General features: G+C 39.0%; 2 protein-coding genes across 3 annotated transcripts in view; one reads left to right on the plus strand and one right to left on the minus strand.

Annotated features, from left to right (window-relative positions):
- Window positions 1-22,778, minus strand: part of LOC126419116 (vacuolar protein sorting-associated protein 53 homolog) — a 169,111-nt gene extending 146,333 nt beyond the window's left edge. For both annotated transcript variants that reach the window (XM_050086213.1, XM_050086214.1), the window contains exons 1-4: window positions 22,613-22,778; window positions 22,274-22,459; window positions 21,963-22,177; window positions 5,928-6,048 (exon numbers count right to left, since the gene is read on the minus strand). In XM_050086213.1, the coding sequence (XP_049942170.1) occupies window positions 5,928-6,048; window positions 21,963-22,177; window positions 22,274-22,459; window positions 22,613-22,705 (615 nt within the window). In that variant the 5' untranslated portion in view covers window positions 22,706-22,778. The remainder of the gene's footprint in view (window positions 1-5,927; window positions 6,049-21,962; window positions 22,178-22,273; window positions 22,460-22,612) is intronic.
- An 81-nt stretch (window positions 22,779-22,859) lies between these two features.
- Window positions 22,860-24,458, plus strand: part of LOC126419208 (conserved oligomeric Golgi complex subunit 5) — a 143,495-nt gene continuing 141,896 nt past the window's right edge. The window contains exon 1 of the mRNA XM_050086344.1: window positions 22,860-23,068. Coding sequence (XP_049942301.1) covers window positions 23,029-23,068 — 40 coding nt within the window. The 5' untranslated portion in view covers window positions 22,860-23,028. The remainder of the gene's footprint in view (window positions 23,069-24,458) is intronic.

Below are 24,458 nucleotides of genomic sequence, written 5' to 3' on the forward strand. Positions count from 1 at the left end.
ATAGTGCAGCAGGGTTTAAATAGAATAGCTCTTTCGCGGTGCCATCTCATGGATGGATGACAATACACAGCTAATGCACGTGGCTTTCTGGTATGTACGCATTACTTCATGCCTCTTCCATTAGGGAGCAGCTTGGATTTGTGACATGTCCATGGCGTCTTCCTCTGCAAGGCTCTGACTGTGATCACATGCTAATACTGGAGCATATGGTCAGAAGTGCATGGGACACAGGTAGTGTCACAGTTTGCCTTCTCTTGTCAACCCATACGGTAGGATGGGTGATGTCAGCACGAGCTACATGTCCACATCAAGTCCAGAGCTTGGTGGCGGTGATGCCACCACAGTTGGTGGCTGAGGCGGAGAAGACGGCTCCGGTGAGGGTGGTGGCTGCATCGGCACTGGTAGCAGTGTAGGAGAAGCTGCACCAGGTTCATCCATCAGTGATGAGAGGACCCTTTGTATGCCGTGCCAGGGACACAGCTGCATCAGGTGATCTGTCGAATGATGCAGACTGGCGTGGCAACATTGGTGTCCCACCAAGAGTCATCTGGTCGTCCACGCTCAGGTGCAACTGGTTGTAATGACATGCGCACAGGCCCTCTTCTGTATGACAACGCACAGACAGTGGCTGTGGTATTGGGAGATGATGGCGGAAATCCATTTTGGGCGACGACCACACCAATATGCCCAGACAGCCATCCGTACTGGAAACGGGGTGACAACTGCACAAGTTGATGTCTCTGGCCACACTGCAGGAGATGCAGGAGCATCCGGAATTGATGCCAGTGGAGTAGTTTGGCGGGGCTGTTGCTGCCAAATGGTGTGAAGCGGTAGGAAAACAGATATTGATCCAAGGCGACATCGGACAGGGACCGAGACATGTACTTTTTCATTTGCATTTTGAATGTTCTAACAACCTTTCAGCCTCACGGTTGGCCTGCAGGTGGAAGGGTTAGGCAAAAATTTAGTGAATCCTGCAGACATTGAAGAAAGAGATAAAAATACTACAAAACAAACTGAATGCTGCTCGGAGCCATCAAAATGATTATGAGCTAACGCCACCTCCAGCCCATGCTGGGACGCATGTGTCGCTAACATTAAATTTTGACCCACTTGGAGGTTAAAAGATAAGATGCACATTGTAACACAGACATCTGTTTCACACACCAGCAACCAGTGGAAAGATGTCACATTATGCAGCAAGGCATGTACCAGTTGTGCAATTGATAACGCCCCTGGCACAAACTGATGATGATAAACTATCTTACCAAAAAACATGGAATTTCTTGAGTAATGTAGGATGCAGAAGAGCCACAACAGCAGAGACATTCTGATGAAGGGGTTTGATACCACCACTACAGACCTTGAACCCAAGATAAACCACAGAAGGCTGAAAGAAGCAGCACTTTTCCAAACTTCATTTTAACGAAGTGGCCTGTAACACTGAAAAGAGTGTACTTAAGTTGTTGAGATGTTCAGCAGTGGAGGAGCCAGAGACCACAATATCACCAAGATAGTTGGTACAGCCAGGCACAGACCTTGTGAGTTATTCAAGAAACCATTGAAAAATTGCTGGGGCGCTGGCCACGAAAAATGGTAGCAACGAGTATTGATAGAAGCCAAAAGGTGTATTACCGACCAGAAGCTGCTGAGAGTCAGCATCAACAGCAAGGTGCAAATATGCACCAGAGAGGTTGATCTTGGAAAAGTACTGACCACTACTAAGCTTAGCTAAAAGTTCATCAGGTCATTGCAAAGGACACATGTCAATGATAGACTGAGCATTAACAGAGACTCTGAAATCACTGGAAAGGTGTAACCGCTCTGATGGCTTCTTGACAATAACTAATGGGGTTGCTCATTCGCTGGAAATGATCTGTTGAACAACCCCGGTGACCATGAGGCGATTGAGCTCCGTCTTGACTTGGTCACAGAGTGCCATCGGCACCGGGCGAGCCTGAAAGAAACAAGATCTGACCAAAGGTTTCACGGCGATATGAGCTTTGAAATTATTGGCACAAGCCAAGCCTGCAGAAAACACAGAGAAAAACTCAGAGCATAAAGGATAGGGTTGTGTATAAGGCACTAGATCAGAGATGAAATTAACTTCACTGGACATAGCAAACCCATAAAAGTTAAAGGCACCCAAACCAAACAAAATTTTGTTGTGTTCATTGTTCACCAACAGAAAAGTGAGCAGATGAACCACAGATTTATATGTGATTGGGACTGAGAAACTACCTAATATTGGAATGTTTTGTCTATTGTAGGAGACTAATGTACGTGACACTGCGCTAAAGGTGGAGAACCTAAGTCCATGCATATTTGCAAGTTGAATAATGACGCAGCAGCTTCTGTGTAAACTTGCATGTGCAAAACTGTTTATAAACCTTGACTTTCATACAAAGTTTATTGGGTGCAACAGAGATTGCTGATACACAAATGACGTCCATATCAGCATCTGCAATAGGCTGTTGGAATTTTGCATTACAAACAGGAGCAATGTGGCCCATTTTGTTGCAATGGCGGCAAATGGCTCAACGCTTAGAACAATTTGACCGCGTTGTTGTCCATGCTGTGCTACTAAAGTGGCTGTGGCTACCGCATTGGGTTGGGCTGATCACCATTATATTTTACTTGTGTGTGGACCGCTGCCACTATATCGTTCCCTTGTGAACCATTAGACTAACGGTGGGGAGAAGTGGGCTGAATTTCTGTAACCTCACATCATGATTCAATCTGAGTACCCACAACCATTGACAATGATGATGATGATGATGACGACTGGTTTGTGGGGTGCTCAACAATGTGGTTATCAGTGTCTGTGCAAATTCACAATCTTTTCACAGTCCAGTTTCACCCTTTTCCAAGAATGATGATGAAATGATAAGAACACCAACACCCAGTCCCCGTGCACAGAAAATCCCCGAACTGGCTGGGAATCGAACCCGGGATCCCGTGATCCAGTGGCAGCAACCCTAGGCACCAGACCACAAGCTGTGGGCACAGCTCTCAAAACCTCAAACGATTTTGTAACAGTCAGAAAATCCAAGAGAGAGGGGTTTTCACATCGAAGGTCCCGCTCACAAAATCAGGAGTCAGCCGAATGTTTGCATCATTAACCATTTGGTCGGCATACAGCTCCTTATGTACATCAAGGACAAAGTGGCGACAGCTTAAACAGTGAAGCTCAGCTGCCAAGTCTTATCAAAATGTTCCGGTTTCTTGCGACAGCACAGAAATCCACTCAAGTGGCAATGATGTGTGTCTGTTTACAGTAGTAGTTCAAAAGGAGGTCACACATGGTATCAAAAGAGAGTGAAGACAGATCCTGCAGGGGGGCCAGTTGGCAAAGGAGTTGATACATGCAAGGCGATAACCAACAAAAAAAGAAAGCACAGCATAAGGTAACATTAGTCAATCCCAAACCCATGAAAATGATTGTGAAGCATTTTTAAAAATTCCAAAGAACTTATAGTTAGTAAATTCATTCTCGCTGTCTCAGATGTATTTCATTGACTTTTGTCCAAATGGATGCAGATTTTGGTGCCTGAACTGAAGAAAGTAATTTCAGGAAATGATGCAATTTTTGATGAAACAAAATTCAGTTTTGGCAGAACAACTAGTGACCAGTGGCATGACAGGACTGACAAATAAACGACAAATAAAAACAAGAAAGAAGGTGGAAATTCTAAGCGAACTGGTCAAGACACTGGACAACACAAGAGGGAACGTTGGATGCCCACACAATTTGACACTCATGCAGTAATGGCCTTGCATGCTGAATTGTTTGTCAGTGATGTTCCTGAATGCTATAATGATATACGATGGAGACATAATGAATGGAGAGAAGTTATCAACAAAGAAATTAAGTATCTGGAATTTAATGAGACAGGGGAGCTGCATGAGTCTTGTCCAGAGAAGAAACAAATTGCTGGAAAATGAGTCTTCAAAAATAAATGGAAACAAGATTTGAAAATTGAAAGATACACAGCAAGGCTTGTAATTAAAGGATGTGATTATGATGAAATGTACTGTCCTGTTGCATATTTGGTTATGCTGAGAACATTGGTGTCAATCATCATTGAAGAGGCTCTATATACATGCCAAACGGATGTCAAAAATGCCTTTCTACATGGGGAAATAGATGATGTCTACATTAAGATCCCTCAAGCTGTCACACGAAGAAAGAATCAAATCTTCAAATTAAAAAAAGGCCTTGTATGGATTGAAGCAGACTCCTCATATGCGGAATACAACATTTGATAGTATTGTCAAAAGTATTGGTCTTAGACAGTCAAATGTTGACAGAGGTTTGTATATGGGCAGTTCGGAAAGTAGTAGATCCTATCTTCTATTATACATAGACAACAATATACCAGCAACTGCTGCAAGCAACTCTGATATCAACAGGATTAAAAGCCTTTGGAAAAGTGATTTTTTATGTGACATATGGGAGGACCCATTTCTTGTCTTTGATTTCAGAAGGTCAGATGACAATGATTATGAGTCAGCCTATATAGAGGTGGAAACTAATAAAATGCTTTGACATGAGCAATTGTAACCAATGCAGCCCAAACTGACAATGGAAAGCAAACCAGAGATAAGTATAATGATCAAGATTACATACTAATTTAATTGGATGGATAAAAGATCTACTCACCAAGCAGTGGCAGAACACACACATAAAAGAAGGTTATAATTAGTCAAGTTTTGGAGCCAGTGGCTCCTTGTTCAGGCAGAAGGGTCAAAGGGGAAGGAAGAGGGGTGAAGCAAAAAGGACTGGAGAGGTCTGGGAAAATGGGTAGAATTTGGGAAAGTCACCCAGAACTGCGCGTCAGGGGAGATTTAATGGACAGGATCGGCAATTCTAAACCATTTTATCAATTAATAGGTTGTTTGATATATACTATGCTTACAACATGAAAGGATCTGAGTGTAGCAATATATTATTTTGGCACATCCCAAAACAAACATATGGAATCCTCAGCAATTCTAAACCATTTTATCAATTAATAGGTTGTTTGACATATACTATGCTTACAACACAAAAGGACTTGAGTGTAGCAATATATTATTTTGGCACATACCAAAACAAACACATGGAATCCTCGGCAATTCTAAACCATTTTATCAATTAATAGGTTGTTTGATATATACTATGCTTACAACACAAAAGGACTTGAGTGTAGCAATATTTTATTTCGGCACATCCCAAATGGAATGCCATTGGAAGGAACTTAAAAGATATATGAAAGGAAAATTGGATCTTGGTTTGCGCTATGGAAGATGAGGAGCACAGATGGCTTTCCGCTACACAGATGCAGACTTTGGCAGTATAGAAGACAGAAGTCTACATCATGATTCTTTTTGCAAGTGTGTCGAAATACTGGATATAGCTGAATTGAGGGGGAGTGTTGAAGGTTCAGTTCAGATCTTGCAAATTAATTATTTTACCTTTTTGATGGCAACTCTGAGCTATTATATTTTATTCTGTTACCAGTATGTGGTTTCTTGTGCTTATTCAGAAGCCAAATAAATCATTATTATTACAAGACTTATAATTTGTATGTCTGAGGAATTCCCACAGCTGCCTAAATTTATCACAGATAAAACATCTGCTTATAATGTTTAATACAGTTTTACATTTTCCCTTATCAATGTTTGCTATTCACTACAATAACATGTTTTAACAAATAAATTGCTATACTATACTACAAGACAAGTACTCAACTCCAAAATTATATTAGCTGTTCATCAAAATGTACCAGCTACTCTTTCAGCTATAATTTAATTTTATATTGAGAGCAACCTGTCGTTGTATAAATCAGGCAAAACAATGGAGTAATTTGTTTCAAGTTCGTGAAAATCTCAGTCCAAATATATCATGGCCACCTTCAAATCTGTCTTGTGAAAGTCAAACTCACCTGCTCTGCTAGTTGTTTGATCTGGGGAATGTCCATATAATTGTGGAAATGTTTCATTACTTCCATTATTGCTTGTAATGGAAGCTCAATTTCTCCATACTGCCTCTTTTTAATGAGTGCCCTACAATATAATAAAAAGTGTATGTATGAACATTAATTATTTAAAATCAGATAATCACATAAAATGGAATCCATTTATTGGACATGTTATACAAACTATTATAAATGAGCAAAACTTAAACCACATAATTCCTTACACTACATTTGAAAGGTAATTTCCTGGCAAATATGAACATGAAAAATTTTAAACAATACCATGGACACTTCTTGAGAGAGTAAAGACAAACAGAAAGTAATAAGTAAAAATGAAACAGATAAGTTTTACCACTGGAATTGTGAGTGAATCAATCAGCATCATCAGTTTCAGACTATGTACTTATATATATTGGAAGGAAAAATTGTAAAGTATTTATAAGAGATCTTTGCCTTTCAGACAATTACTGTAAGATAATAAAGCTAAAGTCGGGCTTGACAAAATGTGCAAAAGTGCAGGAATACAAAAGAGTCTTCTTGGGATGTGAGATACATAATTTTTCTAGAGTAATTGCAAATAAAACCTGAGATGCCGTGTATGTGGAAGATGCTAAGATAACTAAATTCTGTGCAGTGTTTAAATTTATCTTTGGGACACATTTCAAAAAGTAGCAATTTCTACAGCAGCAGGTAAGAAAAATAGGTGGATAACTATGGGTATCTGAAATTCCTCCCAGACACTTAAATTTCTCAGTTCTTTACCAACGCACTGCACTAACCCACAGTTCACAGATTACTATCACAAGTATCAAAAAAACACACACTATGTTACTGCTTGCTCAAAAAATTCATTCAATGGAAAAATAATATGTAACAGAGAAACTGAATGCAAAGTAGTGTGGGATGTTATAAAACAAGAAACCGGGAAAAGGCCGATGTAAGTATAATATCAAACAAATCAAGGAAGGGGATAGAATAATATAAAAGGCTCTGCAATTAGCAAATGTTGTGCATGATTACTTCTGCTGAGAAGCTGCAGCACAAACTTTCTAAAATGCATGCAGCACCTGCTATGACTTATATAGTGAGCACAATGATGCTGTTTCCCACAACAAAGCTTGAAATCAGGAAGACAGTACAACAATTAAAAATCAGAAGTCAGAAGCATAAATGAGGTTCCTGTCTGTTCTGAAGATACGTATATATACCATATAAGCCCCATTAACTGATGTAAGAAATGTCCTTTAGTTCACGTATTTTTCTAGAGTAGCTAAAATATGCACAATTTTATAGAATATTTATATAGGCCTATCGGTTTTGGGCTTCCTGCCAATGTAGCACAAAAAACCATACTGTGAAAGATGCATCTTGACGAAACCTTCAAGGCACGATCATTGAAACTGCATATTTTTGGAATGCACTTGTATAAATACATTATCCACAAAATATGGTCTGTTAGCTTCAGAGACACTGAATTTAAGATAGCAGCTACTCAATTTGCTGTTTTCAGTCAATCACAGCAGGCACAGGATGCACGATCTAGTTATCCAATAACAGTGAGCACAGCAGACTTGAACTAGTCAGCCAATTATAGCAAGACTATATCGTTGTGCACGAACACAACACACTCACGTGCATGAACACACAAATTAATATACAACACAATATAAGCACATTTATGGCTTTACATAAACTTTAGGCTGTCACAAATATAGGCTCTTTTTTCGGGGTGTAAGAGCACAGCTTAAATTGCTGTGAACAAAGCAATGACATTTCTATTTTTGTTTGTGAGAAATATTTGGCTGTTTTATTTTGAATATGTCATGCTTTCATATCGTAATTTCCAAGGGTATGGTTAGTCTTGGACGAAACAACAGAAATTAAATTGCTAGGCGTGAAGCAGTGACATTTATATTTCTCATTGTCACAAATACTTGTCTGTTTGTTCTTCTTCAAATAGGTTGTGATTTCTAGGTGTGAGGGTAGGCTGCTCACAGCTTGAATTGCCACAAAAAACCTGATTGTGGTGACAGATTGACCTCTAAGTAACCTGAGTTCTAGGTTACACTGAAAAATAACAGTTTGCTTGTGAGTTGGTGAAGCCAACAAAATGAAAGCAAAAAAAAAAGTGGTTGTGGTGACAATCTGATCCCTAGCATAGACGGAAGTCTAGGCTAGGTTGGAAGGTAACAGTTTGGTTGTGAGTTAGTGAAGACAATGAATGTGGGGGGAAAAAAATAGTGGTTGTAGCAACAGACTGATCCGTAGCACAGCTTGAGGTCTAAGTTAGGTTGATAGGTAAGTGTTTGGCTCTGATTTCCCAAATCTAATAAATGTGAAAGAAAAAAATCTGGTTGTGACGACAGACTAACCTGTAGCTTAACCTGAGGTGTAGGTTAGGTTAGAAGCTGACAATTTGTTTGTAAGTTGGGTCATTCCATGTCAATTCAACCAATTTGAGAAAATGATCCAGCTGATAGTCTCAGATTTGGCTAAATTTAGCACACCAATGCTACCAAGTGTGGAACACTCATGTACAAAATTTTAAGTTCCCCTGGCAATTAGTTCCAAACTTATGGCTTGTGAAAGAAGGTGGCATGACCCGGAAATTGCAACCCACATCTGGCAATCTATCTTCATACCCAACTTCAGGTCTTAACAACTTTGGAACTATTCCGCACAGTCCAGTGAAATTTTTACAACCCAGTAACATCCACTTAGAGAACACACTCCATGAATCAAAACACCAACAACATATTTCTGAGCAAAAATAAAAAATTCCAAAATGTGATTAAAAATGTAATACGTTAAAAGGTATGCCAAATATAATTCACTCAAAAAGGGTACTTTTTTTGTGGTAAGCTTAATGTGGCCTAAACACACACAGAACTCATCATGCTCATACCAGTCACAAAAACTGAGTTACATGCACACGAAAATAAAAAAATTTGAAAAATTACCTGCAAAACATGGATTTTCTAAGTATGGTAGCACAAAAGGGACAAGTGATATCCAAGCCAAATTTCAAACACTGTATAAGTAGACCATAATATAATATGTGGCAAAATTTCAACTTGTTATTGCGAGGCATTTGTGTACAGTAAAAGTTGACAGAGATGTATTTGGTTAAGTTTCTTTTAACACGATTTAGCAAGTAATAGTGATGATGCAGACAGCTTGTTTCAGATAAAGCTGCAGCAATTGTTGGGAACCATTAGGCAACAGAAAGTTAAACAATGGCAGTTTTCAGGGACAGAATGAGTCATTGTTAGGCAGGAACAATAAAGGAAACAATCAACAATTACAGGTTACTCATGTTTTTAAGATTCTAGTTCAGACTGGTCAGTATTGTTGTGGAAAGTCAGTATGAAGGCAGAAGAGTGTACTAGTGGCGCTTTTGTTCAAACAAGTTGCAGTATTGGTAGAGCACAAGCATCTGAATGTAATAAAACAATATATGGAACAAAATGTGGCATTCACTTTGCACTGTATGATCTGGATGAATCGGACCAAGATTTGTTGCTATGGAGATCTGGGATACACCCTGTGGGCACAAGAAGTACAGTTCAAGGAAACTCTAGTGTTTGTTATCATCATATGAAAGTGTTTCTGGATAAGTATTCTTTCCTGCAAAGAAGTTGTTTTGATCCATTTCGGATTCATAAGAAGACAGTGAAGTGTAGCCTCAGAGAAATTGATATAAAATCAGTATTGAAAGTGAATCAGTGCATGGGACTTAACATGAAGCCAGGACAAAAGTTATGTTCCAGGTGTGTTGCACTGCTAAAAAATGAAGAATATTCTGATAATTTACATGACAGTGATGAAGAGTATCAGCCACCTGCAACCACAGTGGGTGAGCAATTAAATACCTCAGTGACTGCTCTTGGTTTGTCTCCCATGAAGACACACAAAGTTGGGAAAAGAAACAGGCCCAGCTATGGTAGAAGAAAACAATAAGAAGCTCAAATGGAATTAAAACACACAATAGCTGACACACTAATGGTGGAAGAGGAAGAACTATCTGCTCCAAAGGAACAGAAATCATGCCAGAAATGCTCCGATTTGGACAAAATTGTGCATGATTTGAAAGAAAAATGTGCTATATCCACACGCCAGAAAAAAGTATTCTTACCCTTGCACCTTCCAGCTGGTCTATTGACTACACTGCAAAGGAATTCAATGTTTGTACATATATGGTAAACCAAGTGAGGAAAATAAAAGCAACCCAAGGAGTGCTTCCACAACTTCAGCAGGCTCAGGGTAAGCAACCGAGTTCAGAAATACAGGTACTAGAGTCAGAGTTTTATGAAAATAATGACTACAGCCGAATAATGCCTGAAAAAAAAAAGACTATGTAACAGTGAAAATGGGAAATGTATATGTACAGATGTAAAAAAGACTGTTGCTATGCAACATATCAGAACTATATGTAGAATTCAAGGAAAAGTATCCCAATACCAAAGTAGGTTTATCATCTTTTTTCAATCATCAGCCAAAATGGGTTGTGCCTGTAAGTGCAAGGGGCACACACAATGTTTGTGTATGTGAGACCCATCAAAATGCTAAGCTGATGTTTGCTGCTATAAAGGATTCTGGTATGGATTAGAGAAGGTGCAATGAAGCTGCTAGTGTGTGACATCAGTTCCTACCAATGCATGATACACAGGTGTGAAAAGTGTCCTGGTAAGGCAAATCTTGCAGAACACATGAATAACAAATTGTATGGTGAACTCCTTATGGATGACGATGAACTTTTTTCTTATAAACAATGGACACACGTGGATCGCACAAGTCTTGAAACAAAGCAAAGTACAGTGGAAGGTATTGTTGAAATGTGTTGTCAAAAAACAGACAAACTGACCACACACAGCTTCACAGCAACAGCACAATCGGCTTACCTCCAGTTTTGTAAGGATAATTTGAAACAAGATTAAATTATAGTAATACTAGACTTTTCTGAAAATCATGCATTTATAGTTCAAGATGCCATCCAACCATCCAAGGATATCATTGGGACAACAGTCAAGCAACTCTCCAGCCATTTGCGATTTACTATACAGGTGAATCAGGTGATGTGTCTGTCATGAACCTGTGCGTTTTTAGTGACTGTTTAATTCATGATGCCATTGGAGTTCATGCCCACATTCGCACTGTCATGGCATATGTGAAAAACAAGCTGCCTCACATACATTTTGCGTAATACTTCAGTGATGGGGCAGCTAGTCAGTACAAAAACTGTAAAAATCTCAAAAATTTATGCATGCATTACCATGATTTTCAGATTCACACAGAATGGAATTTTTTCGCAACAAGTCACGGTAAAAATGTATGTGATGGTATTGGTACTACCATTAAGTGCATGGCATCATGAGCTAGTCTGCAGCATCCTACAGAAGGTCACATTCTAAAACCTCTTCAATTATTTACCTGGGTACAGAAAAATATCTCTGGCATACAATCATTCTATGTTTCGAAAGATGAGGTGAAATCAGTCGAAGAGTTCCTAAAAAGCAGACTAGAACACGTTAAAACTGTTGCAGGCACAAGGAGCCATCATCACTTCTCTCCAGCGGACTTTGACAATGTGCAGATGAGCAGTCTGTCCAGTTATAATTATAGGTTCATGCACAACATGTGTCTTCACAGTGTGTCTGACTCAGGATTCAGAAGCAAAAGCAGCAACATACAACCACGTTGCTGTGTTATTGCTGTTTATGATGACAAATGGTACTTAGGATGTGTTGCAGAGTGCAGTGAAGCAGAAGGTGATGTATTTGTGAACTTCATGGCACCAGCAAGATCATTTCATTTGGCAGACAGGTGGTGAATTCCTTTTGAACATATTCTTATGACAATTCCAGTTCCTACCACAGTGTCAGGAAGACAGTACAATTTTCCACTCTATGTACAGAGTACAGTAGCTAAAGTGTGGGAGAACTTCTGTTAGAAGCACAATCGACTGGTTTTTAGCAGTTAAGGTGCAGTAAACATTAATGGTAGGTTGTGTTAATCTGTCTATATGTTGTTGCTTAGTGATTAAACAGTTGTGGGAGAGGATAAGATGAGGCAGAACAGTTTATGATATGTTTTTACAAAATTGTGTTGTGGAATAATGGCCACGTCACCAAATACATCTGTCAACTTCCATTGTACACAAATGTCTTGCAATAACATGCTGAAATTTTGAGATATATATCATTATGGTCTACTTATGCAGTGTGTGAAATTTGGCTTGGATACCACTTGTCCCTTTTGTGCTACCACACTTCGAAAATCCATGTTTTTTGGGTAATTTTTCAAATTTTTGTATTTTCGTGTGCATGTAAGTCAGTTTTTGTGACTGGTATGGGCATGATGAGTTCTGTGTTTGCACATTAAGCTTACCACAAAAAAGTACCCTTTTTGAGTGAATTATATTTGGCATAGAGGGCACCTACAATATGTACCCTTTAACGTATTACATTTTTTTAATCACATTTTGGAATTTTTTATTTTCCCTCAGAAATATGTTGTTGGTGTTTTGATTCATGGAGTGTGTTCTCTAAGTGGATGTTACTGGGTTGTAAAAATTTAACTGGACTGTGTGGAATAGTTCCAAAGTTATTAAGACCTGAAGTTGGGTCTGAAGATAGATTGCCAGATGTGGGTTGCAATTTCCGGGTCACGCCACCTTCTTTCACAAGTCGCAATTCTGGAACTAATTGGCAGGGGAAAGTAATACTTTGCAAACGAGTGTTCCACACATCTTAGAATTAGTATACTGAATTTCAGTCAAATCTGAGACTATGAGCTGGAGCCCCTGGTTGAGCTGACATGGAAGGACCCAGTTGGCAAAGCCTACAAATGTGAAAGCAAAAAATCTGACTGTAAAGACAGACCCATTTGTAGCTTGTGGCACTACAGTGAAATGTATAATCTTGCTTGTCACAAATAACTGGCTATTTTCCCGAATACATCGCAGTTTCCATGGGCATAGGTAGTCAGGAAACTAAGAGCACATCTTTAGTTGATGGAGCCAACTATTTGTCATAAACTAAGCTAAGTTATAAATTTACTGTTTCATGAAACTGTCTGTTTTTAAGCAGATTTATAGCTTGTTGTGGCTGGTACATAGCACAACCCTTGTGGTCCTCTGCAAGAGTCAAATGTGACATTAATGTTCAACTAGTGTCAATACTGTATAACATAGAGTGCCACAGGCACCTGCTGGGTGAAGTTGTATTTTATAGATTAACCAAACCTGACTTATGGTTGTGGCTGATGGAGCACAACATACTACCATGAGCAAATGACTGCTCCAGATGTCATGCACTGCATAAGTTTTTGCTGAATGAGGACTCTTTCCATTAATGGTGCTGACAGAAGGTGCAGAAAGATAATTGCATAGCCAATGTGTAATGCACATTCAAGTGGAGTGTTCAGATCGGTACTTGGTTCAGTCCTTTGCAAAAGCCCGTCTGGAAAATCTCAGATTTCTACACCATGTTGGTCTCCATGTATTATCCAAAGACACTGAGATTTGTCACAAATTTTACCATGTCTATGGTTTTGATACCTGACTGGTCTTCCTTCTGTCTTGAAATGTGTATTGAGTGGGCGATAAACAATTCACAACAGTTACGGGGACCAGGAGTTGTAGCAGAAATAGACTAGGCGAAATTTGAGTAAAAGAATACGTGGCACAGGCTGTAAAAGCCATGGAAACGGGTGTTCAGTTGAACTGAGAAAGGGCCAAAAAAATGCTTGCTTGAGCCAGTTGCAGTTCGGATCTTGGAAGTATTTGTAAGAATAATCAAAGAAAAGATCCTCCCTGTGTCAACAATCATTAGCAACTGCTTCAGTTCATTCAGCACAGCACTCTAGGTACTGAAGGTTTTCAACAGCGTAGAGTGAACCGCAATCTGAACTACATAAGTCTGAAAGATCATTCTGTTCACACACAGAATGTAATGGGATGTCAGAGGTGGCATTCCACGATATAGCAGAAAGAATGCACATTTTGTGGGTTACCTAGCTGAGTATATGTTCTGTCGAGCACACTGCTCAAAAGAAATATTACAAGACTTTTTCACTGAATCACTTAAACTTTATCTGCCTAGCAGAACTGTGATGCAATAATTCTTTCAAAGAATGCTGCAAGCAGGACCAGCAAATACAATTCCAGGCCTTTCGGGGAAACCAGTGCTTTCACTTTCTTCAACATTAATCGCACATTACAGCATCGGTTTTCTTGGCACTGTACACTTTGATATTAGTTTGGGGCATCTACTTTATTCCTGTTTTATGGTTAATAGTTTTTGTTGTTTGAGTGTTTGTGCATTGTAAATATGATGATGTAAGTGGCTGATTTCATCATATGTAATGTGCTCTGAGTCTGTGTTATGACTGACTGGTGAGATGATGTGTCTAACACAAGCACATCACACAGCACAATCTCATTTCCCTATTTTCGAAGCTATCGTACCATTTTGGATTTGCAGTTTCATTGATACAGTGCATAAAAAATCTATCTCAGATAAAATTCCATGATGAAATAATGACAACATTATGAAAAGAATAGATTTCTGAAGAAGAGATGTTGAGCTGCAGACAGGCCACCCTCTTCCCAACCCCCAGTGTCATGGGACACATTCCTGCTAGAGACCAAGACGCAAGAGCAGTCCCATACATTCTTCCACTATCACCAACTGGAGTTCGGTCACGGGCATTTACTATCCCATCAAAGGTGGGGCTACCTGTGAATGCAACCTGCAACAACTGTGCTGCTTTCTACTTGGGCATGACAACCAACAAGCTGTTTGTCTGCACGAATGGCTGCCAACAAACTGTGGCCATTAGACGCTGGATCAACTTGTTCATTGAACATGCTGCCCTACACAACATGCTCCATTTCAACAACTGCTTTGCAGTCTGTGCCATCTGGGTCCTTCCTATGAACACGAGCTTTTCTGAATAGCACACGTGGAACTCTCCCTGCAATATATCCTTTGTTCCCATGACCCCTTGGTCTCAACATTCACTAGTCCTTGCCCTTCATCTACCCATCCCCTTCCCTGCTCCCACTCCAGCACTACACAGCGTCACATTCCATCAATGCATCCATTGATCTTTTTCCTGTCCTCTACTTTCCTCTTTTTCCACTCCCCACCCCCTTTCAAATCTCTCAACTGCACCTAGCAGTGCTACCTTGTCCCCGCCACATCCCTGCATGCTCCCACAAGCAGCACTACGTCTTTTCCCACCCCTATCCTGCCCGCTCTCTCTCCCTCCCTGATTCAGCCTTCTTACCCCCACCATACACGGACTACTTCTCCCAAACGACGCAGTTGTTGTCCAAAGTCTGGCCTAAATAACATGAGACAGTGGTCACGTGTGTGTGTGTGTAAGGGAGGGGGGTTGTGCTTCTGTGAATGTGTATGTGTTTTCTGCTTTAGAAGGCCTTTTGTCCAAAAACTTACATGTAGAGCAGTCTTTTTGCTGTGCTTGTCTGCGACTCAACGTCTGCAAGGAGGGAGGGGGGGGGGGGGGGGGGGGGCGTTGTGCTTCTGTGAATGTGTATGTGTTTTCTGCTTTAGAAGGCCTTTTGTCCAAAAACTTACATGTAGAGCAGTCTTTTTGCTGTGCTTGTCTGCGACTCACCGTCTCTTCTATATTGTGAGTAGCCATCTATGCTTTTGAATAAGAGAGATGAATGAGTTTCACAAAAAAATACATTCTTTTTAATGAAGCACAGTTTGGTTTCTGAAGCAGGAGAAGTAAAATATCGGCCATTACAGAACACGTGAAACACTGTGAAGTGCATGGCAGAGGGTGTAGGGTATGTCCCACCAGCTACTAGGCTTTTTTCCTGTTCCATTCACATATGGAGTGTGAGAAAAATGATTGTTTAAATGCCTATGTGCATGCTGTAATTAATCTAACCTTATCCTCATGATTCCTGTAGGAGTGATATGTAGTATATTCCTAGTCATTATTTAAAGGCAGTTCTTGAAACTTTGTGAGTAGACTTTCTTGGGACAGTTCCTGTCTATCTTCAAGAGTCTGCCAGTTCAGTTTTTTCAGCGTCTCGGTGACACTCCCCCGTAGGTCAAACACACCTGTGACCAACTGCCCTTCTCTGTGCAAATTCAATATCCCCTCCTAGTCCTATCTGGAACTCCTCCTACACACATGAGCAGTATTCTAGGATGGGTTGCACAAGTGATTTGTAACAAACCTCCTTTGCAGGTTCATTATATTTTCCTAGTATGCTACCAATAATCCAAAGTCTGCTATCCTGCTTTATTCATGGCTGAGTCTATGTGATAATTACACTCAGTGTCGCTTTTAAGTATTATACCTATGTATTTGTATGAGTTTACAGATTCCAGCTGTGACTCTGTTACTGACAACGATGACTGTGATACATGCATATACTTAGATTTGTTCAAGTTTTTGACACTGTTGATCATAAAATAATACTAACCAAGCCTGAAGCGGTAGGTATAAAAGGAACAGTGAACAAATGGATTCAACCTTATTTGGAAAACAGGGTGCAAAAAGTAGAGTTATTTCACACGCCTGCTGATGATTCATTTTTTAGTAAAACAATTGTTAGAAAAGAAATATATACCACGCAAGTGTTCTCAGGGTAGTATATTGTGATCCAATTTCGTTCTTAATTTATACGAATAATTTTCCAGGCAGTACAAGACATGGAGAAAGAGTTCTCTTATAGATAACAACAACATCATAGTCACTGATAAAATATCATAACCCCTGTTGCAGAAAGCAAATGAAATCTTCAAGGATGTTTCTGATCGAGTTATATGTAATAAATTAACAATTAACACAAATAAAAAACAGTATACATTTCAGCATAAAGAGGAGAAGTTACTGTGTCACATTAAACATAGAAGATCAATCTACAGATTGTGCAACAAACACAAAGTTTTTTAGGGATGAACACTGACAGCCAGCTAACACGGAATGAGAACACAAACATACTGGCAAAAAAGAATGTCATCTGCATGTTGTGCTCTTAGTGTTTTAGCAGCAATTTGTACAGTCTTTGTCTTGTGGTGACTTACTATGCCCATGGGCACTCAGTTCTTAGTTATGGGATTCTTTCCTGATGATCAAAGGCACACAATATGGGCACTATTTTTAAACTGCAATAAAAAAGGACTGTAAAAATAATAGCTAGAAGTAGTAGTCATTCTCACTGTAAAGAGCTATTTAAAACATTGGATATCCTTACAGCATCTACCAATCTGTGGTGCATATAAGAGAAAACATAACTAAGTGTTTCACTAAGTGTCGTTTCAGGAGAGCTCAGAGTACCATGTCAGTAGGAGTTCAATTTGTTCATTATACACTTGAAAAAATAAATGAAAAGAACCAAGAGTATTACTGGAGCTCTCAAAAGCCTCTGATAGAGTACATAGCAACATGCTCTTATCGAAATTTCAATGACTGTTGTCACCAGAAAATTCATACTATCGCTGGAAACATATTTAAAATGTAGACAATAATGTACAGATATTATATATGATAATAGAAAAATACCGGAGAGGAGACAACCAAGAATAAGAAATATAAATCCGTGCATTCCTCAGGGCTCCACTCTAGGACCATTCTTTTTTATATGTCATGTAAATGATATCAGGTTCTCTAGATAATGAGTATTTGATACTATGTACACCTGTGACACATATGGTGTTGTTGTGCAGACAGTGAGTGTAGCTGAACTGAAGCGCTTCAAAACTTTATTGGCAAGGCTAAAGCTCCCTTTGGAAAAGAGAACTTAAAATCAAACACTTTAAATTGAGTGGTCCAAATAGCGAAAACATTGTGACATGAAATTCTGTCAAAAACCAGTTCAGAATATAAATTTTTGTGTTAATATACAGATAACCCCTCAGAAGCAGCAGGTTGACTATCACTATATCTTAATTCTGAAACCCCAAGAACTGAATATTTGGGATCAGTATATCCTTTCTTCTCTTGTAGAATTATTCAGGAATACACATTTTCAATAACTTGTCAGCAGCCATAAAAAGTTTAAATACTAATAAAGTTCAGTGTAAGGGGAGCCCAAAGACTGTGTATAGGCATTCTTTATGTTGAAGAAGCTATTCACAGATATGTCTAAATTACAAAAATTTGTGTTTTGTAGCAGTCTGATTGAAAGTGAATCGTATACACTAGTGAACTGTTGTTCCAATGAGAGATGAGTTACATGTGTTGTGTACACAGTCCTTTCTTTAGTGTCTGCTGTTACAGTATACAGGCATTTTTATCCTGAAATGTGGACTGTTGTGTGGATGACAGACTTCTATGACTTATTCTCATTTTATGAAGGGCCCTTTATTAATTTTCTACTTTAGCTTTATCTTGGCATTGCTATTGTTGAAGTATACAGTCAGTTTGGTGTCTTTTATGTAGAGGTCGTTATTATGGGATCTGTCAAAATTACGGAAATCTTTATTTTGATACAGTCTGATTGGAAGTAAATTGTACACAAGAGTGAATTTTTGTTCCAATGAGAGATGAATTACATGTGTTGTGCAGATGATCCTTTCTTTAGATTCAGCAGTTACAGCACACTGGCATCTTTATTATGACCTATAGTCTAGTTATTTCTATATTAAGTGGGAAGGGGACAGTTTGAATGTGAGTTGGTGAAGCCAACAATATGAAAGCAGAGAAACTCGTTGTGGTGAGGCAGACCTGTAGCATAGCCCAAGGCCTGGGTTAGGGTGGAAGGCAATAGTTTGGTTGTGAGTTGGCAAAGGTAACAAATGTGAAAGCAGAAAAACTAACTGCTTTGACACACTGACCTATAGCATAGACTGAGGCATAGATTAGATTGGAAGGCAACAGTTTGGTTGTGAATTGGTAAAACCAACGAATGTGAAAGCAGAAAAATTGGTTGTGGTGACAGACTAATCTGTAGCATAGCCCGAGGCCAAGATAAGATTGGAAGACATCGTTATGATCTGACGAAGCCAATGAATGTGGAAGCAGAAATACTGGTTATGGTGACAGACTGGCCTGTAGTGTAGCCCATGACCTAGGTTATGTTGGAAGGAAACAGTTTGGTTGAGACTTGGTGAAGGCTACGAATGTGAAGGCAGACAAACTGGTTATGGTGTCGGGCTGACCTGTAGCATAGCCCTGGGTCTGTGTAAGAATGATGTCTCAACCTGTAACAGTACTAGTAGTGATAAATGGGCACTAATGTAAGGCCCAATAATACCTTTCTTATGTGCTGCATAGATTCTTCTGAGCAGATGACACTGAAAGGGGATGGGGCTGTATTATTGGGGTTATATCGCCCAACATAGAAAAAATTTTATTGCGGTGTGTATACTTTCACAGATATTACCTTTTAATTTTCTGACTTGAGTTTGTTTGTCTCTAATCATCTTAGAAGACAACCATAGATGTTAAAGCTGCATTTGGTGTTTCTGCAAGTAGCCAACAACAAATACCGGATCAGATGACTTCATACTCTTTCAAGTGGAGAGTTCGATTTGATTCTGTTATGTTTTCAGCGATGACCTCTGAAACAGTCTGCTACACGGACCTTGTCCTTATGGGACACAAAGGTAATAAAGTTAAACGGTGTATGTCGCACTGTTTTATAGACAGTTTTATGAAGTGTCCAAAATGTGTTGGGGAAGATGAGCCTTATTTCTCATACAAAAAGTCCACAGGAGTGCAATGGAGCTGCAAAAAGACTGCTCCCAGAGTTAGTTACACTGTAAAAAAAGTGTTTGGAGGGAAGCAAGTTAAGTATTGCAAAAATTCTACAACTAAGTAGTCTCTCAGTCAAAAGATGCAGAAACCTTTTTATTGCTGATGAATTGGAAGTTTCCAAGAACACAGTAGTAAGCTGAAAAAGCTTCTGCAGAGAAGTATGCAGGGAAATGTGTCCCAAAGAAGGCGAGAAACTTGGTGGCAAAGGATTCATGGAGGAGATCAACAAAAAACAGGAAGGTGGATTTCCAGAGCAATCCAAAGAGGAAACTACGTGTGTTTTCCCGGAGATGCAAAGGAGGTGCTGCTTTGTATCATCAAAGCGTACATCCTTCAAGGAATAACAGTTATTTCTGACTGTTTTAGATCATACAAAAGCTGGATTGATCAAGGTTTCAATTACTTTATAGTTAAGCATGAAGTGACATTTAAGGATCCCGAAACAAGTGCATACACAAACAGCATCAAAGGCTCCCTTCACAGAACCAGACTGTGCAAAAAACTTTTTGATTGTTATTTGTTCGAATATGTGTGGCATGAAAGGTATTCTCAAAAATGGGATTTATTTATGCATTTTATGAAGACTGCAGCAACAGTGTACAAGCCCTAGTGTGATGTGTTTGTTTCAATAACATCCTGGTAATGTTTTTTCATGTTTTATGGAATTCATTAGTTGTTGCTATATTATTATATTCTTGGGGATGTGATCCCTCTATGTAACTCAACAAAAGCCTGCTTGTTTTTGTTGCTTCCTTGTATTTTCAAAGCACCATTAGTGGCCTGTATAACCTGGTGTTTCTTAAATACAAAGCAGTGAAAACCTTGTACCATAAAACAAGGTCTTATTTTGTTGCATAGACAGATGACATCTGTAACAGTATAATGATGATAACACATGTTAAATCATTTATTACATGCTTGCACGTGTCAATGTTTTTCGGCAAAACTTGAGTTCCATTGCACTAAGATATGCTTTATCCTAAAGGATATTATGTTAAAATGCAATATTTGTTTTGCCCACAATTGAAACCAAAACACTGTTCTTACTGACTAGGCAAATCAGCTGTTCTGACATTTTTCATTTCTGCCATCGCTCGCAATAGGCATTGTCAATGTGTGCTTCTACGTAACAGCACCAAAGTTTTACTGAAACAAGTATAGTAATCGTAGCACAGTGTAAAATATTTGTAACTGTAAAAAATTAACAATGACACACACATAAACTTATGTGCCATGAGCACATAATATTATAATAACTAACAGTTCATATATATTCCATGTGGACTTACGTTTACCAAGGGGGACGGGGGGGGGTTGGGAAACCAAAACAGCACTATATATCAGAATATAAAATAGCATAATAAACTGCCAAAAGTAATGAAAAAGATCACTGAAATACATGTGTTTCAAAAGGCAGGTAAAACATTCTTCATAAATAATGCATACTACACAATTTAATGATTATTTAGAGGGTTCAGATTAGTGGGTAGTGAAGAAAGGGGATAAATAAAACACCCCGTCACATTTCACTATGTGACCATGGTTAACTGCTTTCACAAGAAAATCATGTGTGTAGCGTGGCAGTAATGTTTTGTCCTCCTACTGAGTTCAAATCTCACTCGTTGTGGGAGGGACAGTGACTTGGTTTTTCAGGTGGACTGAGGAGCATAGCTGAATATGTGTAGGCATGGAATCTGCTTTCTAAATGTGTGGGAGTTGGTGCAAAGGACGCAGCAGCATCTTTACAGTCCAGGAGTCACCAATGGGTGTCCTTAGTGTGTTCGACAATGAAGAATGGAGCTGAGTCTCATATTTTGAGTCCTCAGAACAAACTGTGTGTAAATCAAGGAGTACCATACAATAGGGACCAACTAAGTGAAGCAATATAGCTGTTAAGGCACTGACCTCTTGTTTAGAAGGATGTAGTTGTTCTGCCCCATCATCCTGATTTATATTTTCCATGGTTTTCCTAATTCACTAAGGTACATGCTTAATCAAGGCCATGGTGAATCATATATCCTATCCTTGTACACCACCTCTCCTATCCTCATACATGTGTTATGTATTCTGCGGGTTGTATATTTTGAGCTATGTATAGATTCACATTGTATTACCTTCACATTTCCTATATCATAGAGGGGTAGTCTATGGATGAATAAAGATAATAATAAAAATAGTTACAACATGCGCAAGTGGTGGCAAAAAAGGAATGGAACATGTCGTTCAGCCTCTAGAGTTTTAATTCGGGTCACTCACTGCAGACTGTCGACACCACCAACCAGCATATGCAGATGGTTCAGTGTGGTGATGGCTGCAGTAAGATTCCTTTTAGCACAGTCCAACTGTTTTATATCTCGCGTTATTTCTTTCACCATTTCTTCAGATTGTTCAGCCTTCGTTTTTATATCTTTTATGTGGACGAATAGTTGCCGAATAACACGCTGTGCTTCTTCCAAAGCTGCACGTCCATCCTAAAACAATAAAGCTGATTGACATCGTCCCACAATATACAATTGGCATTACAGCAAAATCAGGCAAAGACTTGGAGAGAACATTTTCTCACACACCTGGCCAACATTTGTTTGACCCCTAACGACTGATCGGATTTCATCATCAATTGATCTGATTTTGTACTGCATATTGCCAATAACATCGTCGATGTTTGACAGTGACTGTTCCGTTGGGAACAGTGTATTGATATAGTCAACAGCATTAAAATCTGGCTTATCTAGTGGGTCACTGCTTGGTAGTACCTGTGACAATAGCAATTTTATTCGTCATCAGTGAATAATGATCATAAACATACTTAATTTCATATTAATAATCAGCAAATATTTAATATTACACCAACAACACGTTTGTGTGCATAGAATATGCAAACTCTAGATTGTAGTTGTTTTGCCTACTTGTTCAATGGCACGCTGAACTTCTGGTGGAAAATTAATTAAGACTTCGGAAATTTCTTCATCCTGGATATCTTCCTCTTCGACATTTGCCATCGTCAAACCCAGTTAATCGTACACATAACACTTTGTTTACAACAATCACTCTTACACGCCTCCGCAACACTCCTGTCAGTTTCGCCAACATAACCAATGCAGCTGTCAACTGTTGTAACAAAAGACAACCGTTTCACACGCTTTTGGCACGTCGCAACAGTAGTTTGTTTATGGTTTTTCGCAAGTGCTAGGTGGAGTATTGTTATAGTCACGCTAGAAGTAGAGTGTTCTGTAGAATCACAGAATATCGGCTCAGTGATTTGTGCTATTCTTTTTCCCTGTAGTCATCTAATGAAAAACTGTTAATACACTAAAAAGCGACTATGCCGGAGCAAGACGTATTAAAATCTATTGAACAGGACGGTGAGTACGAGATCGTCTCGACAAACAGCAGATAGATAAGTTAAGACACTGTCAGAAGGAAATAATACACAGCAATGTTAAATAGTCTTCCCTGGCCAGTGTCATGAGGATTAAAATACTTGTGTGTGTTTTACCACGCCGCTGTATAAATACTTTAATTATAAACTGTAAAACCACAGTTTCGAACATACTTATTATAAAGAACTTCCTCAGGGCAAAACTGCTTTTGGTGTAGGAAGGCCGTTGTAATGCGGCCGAAACGTTGGGTCTACAGTTTATAATTACAGTATTTTACACACTGACGTGGTACAACACTCAGAAGAATTTTAATGAATATATCAGTCTTCTGATGAACATGTAACGTGAGCTGATAGAGTTACATTATCGTCTAGACTCAGAAACACCATGATATTGCTGACGTCCACAGGAGTTTATTGCACTGTAGTATCAACTATTTTATCGTTGCAGTTACGCCAAGATTGACACTTAACAGTATGTAAAGATTGCATCTTTAATGTGGTAAATATTTGAGATATTTGTTATAGCCACTTACGAAATGTTAAATACAACTTATCATCTAATACATATCAGTAAGTGGGCACCATGGAGCTATGTGTAACGTTTATGATATAGTTTATAATTGTTTTGCAAATGAGACTTTCCACATCATAATGCTTATTGTGTGGTCTGTACAACAAGTTACATTGTGATCTTCAGTCTAAGTGCACAAATCTGCAAGCTAGTCTGGCCTGTGCAAGTCTCTCCAACTCTTCACGTTTACTGCAGGCTAAATCCTTTTGAACCTGCATACTGAATTTGAGCCTCGGTCTTCCTTACAGTTTTTACGCCGTAAACGTACTTCCATCACCAAATAAAGAATTTCTTGATGCCTCAGGATGTGTCCTTTCTCCTCCTCCCTTCTCTTAATCAAGTTATGCCACAAATGCTTTATTCCGATTTAGTTCAGTACCTCCTTGTTAGGTATTAAGTCAAATCTTTATAATTCTTCTGTGGCACCATAGTTCAGAAGTTTCTATTCTCTTCTTGTCTGAACAGTTTAGCCTGCTGTACATGTTTCACTTCCTTACAAGGCTACTCTGAAGTCAATTACTAAATTTGTATTTGAAGTTGGCAAGTTTATACTTCTTCAGTCTACTCTAGGGTTCTTGTTTCCACTTGGGGTTTTCAGTCTCCCATCGAGGATGTGAGATTTTAATGGAATGTTCAGAACAACAGCTAATGGGATTTGATTCAGCAGCTCTGTGTGAGAGTTATTGGTTATAGTAGATTAAAACAGATGAATTGATGAATTGTATGTCCAGCTTGTGTGTCCAGTCAGCACCATGTAGGGGTGAATATATATATATATATATATATATATATATATATA

This window comes from Schistocerca serialis, chromosome 9, assembly GCF_023864345.2.
Source record: "Schistocerca serialis cubense isolate TAMUIC-IGC-003099 chromosome 9, iqSchSeri2.2, whole genome shotgun sequence".
NCBI lineage: Eukaryota > Metazoa > Arthropoda > Insecta > Orthoptera > Acrididae > Schistocerca > Schistocerca serialis.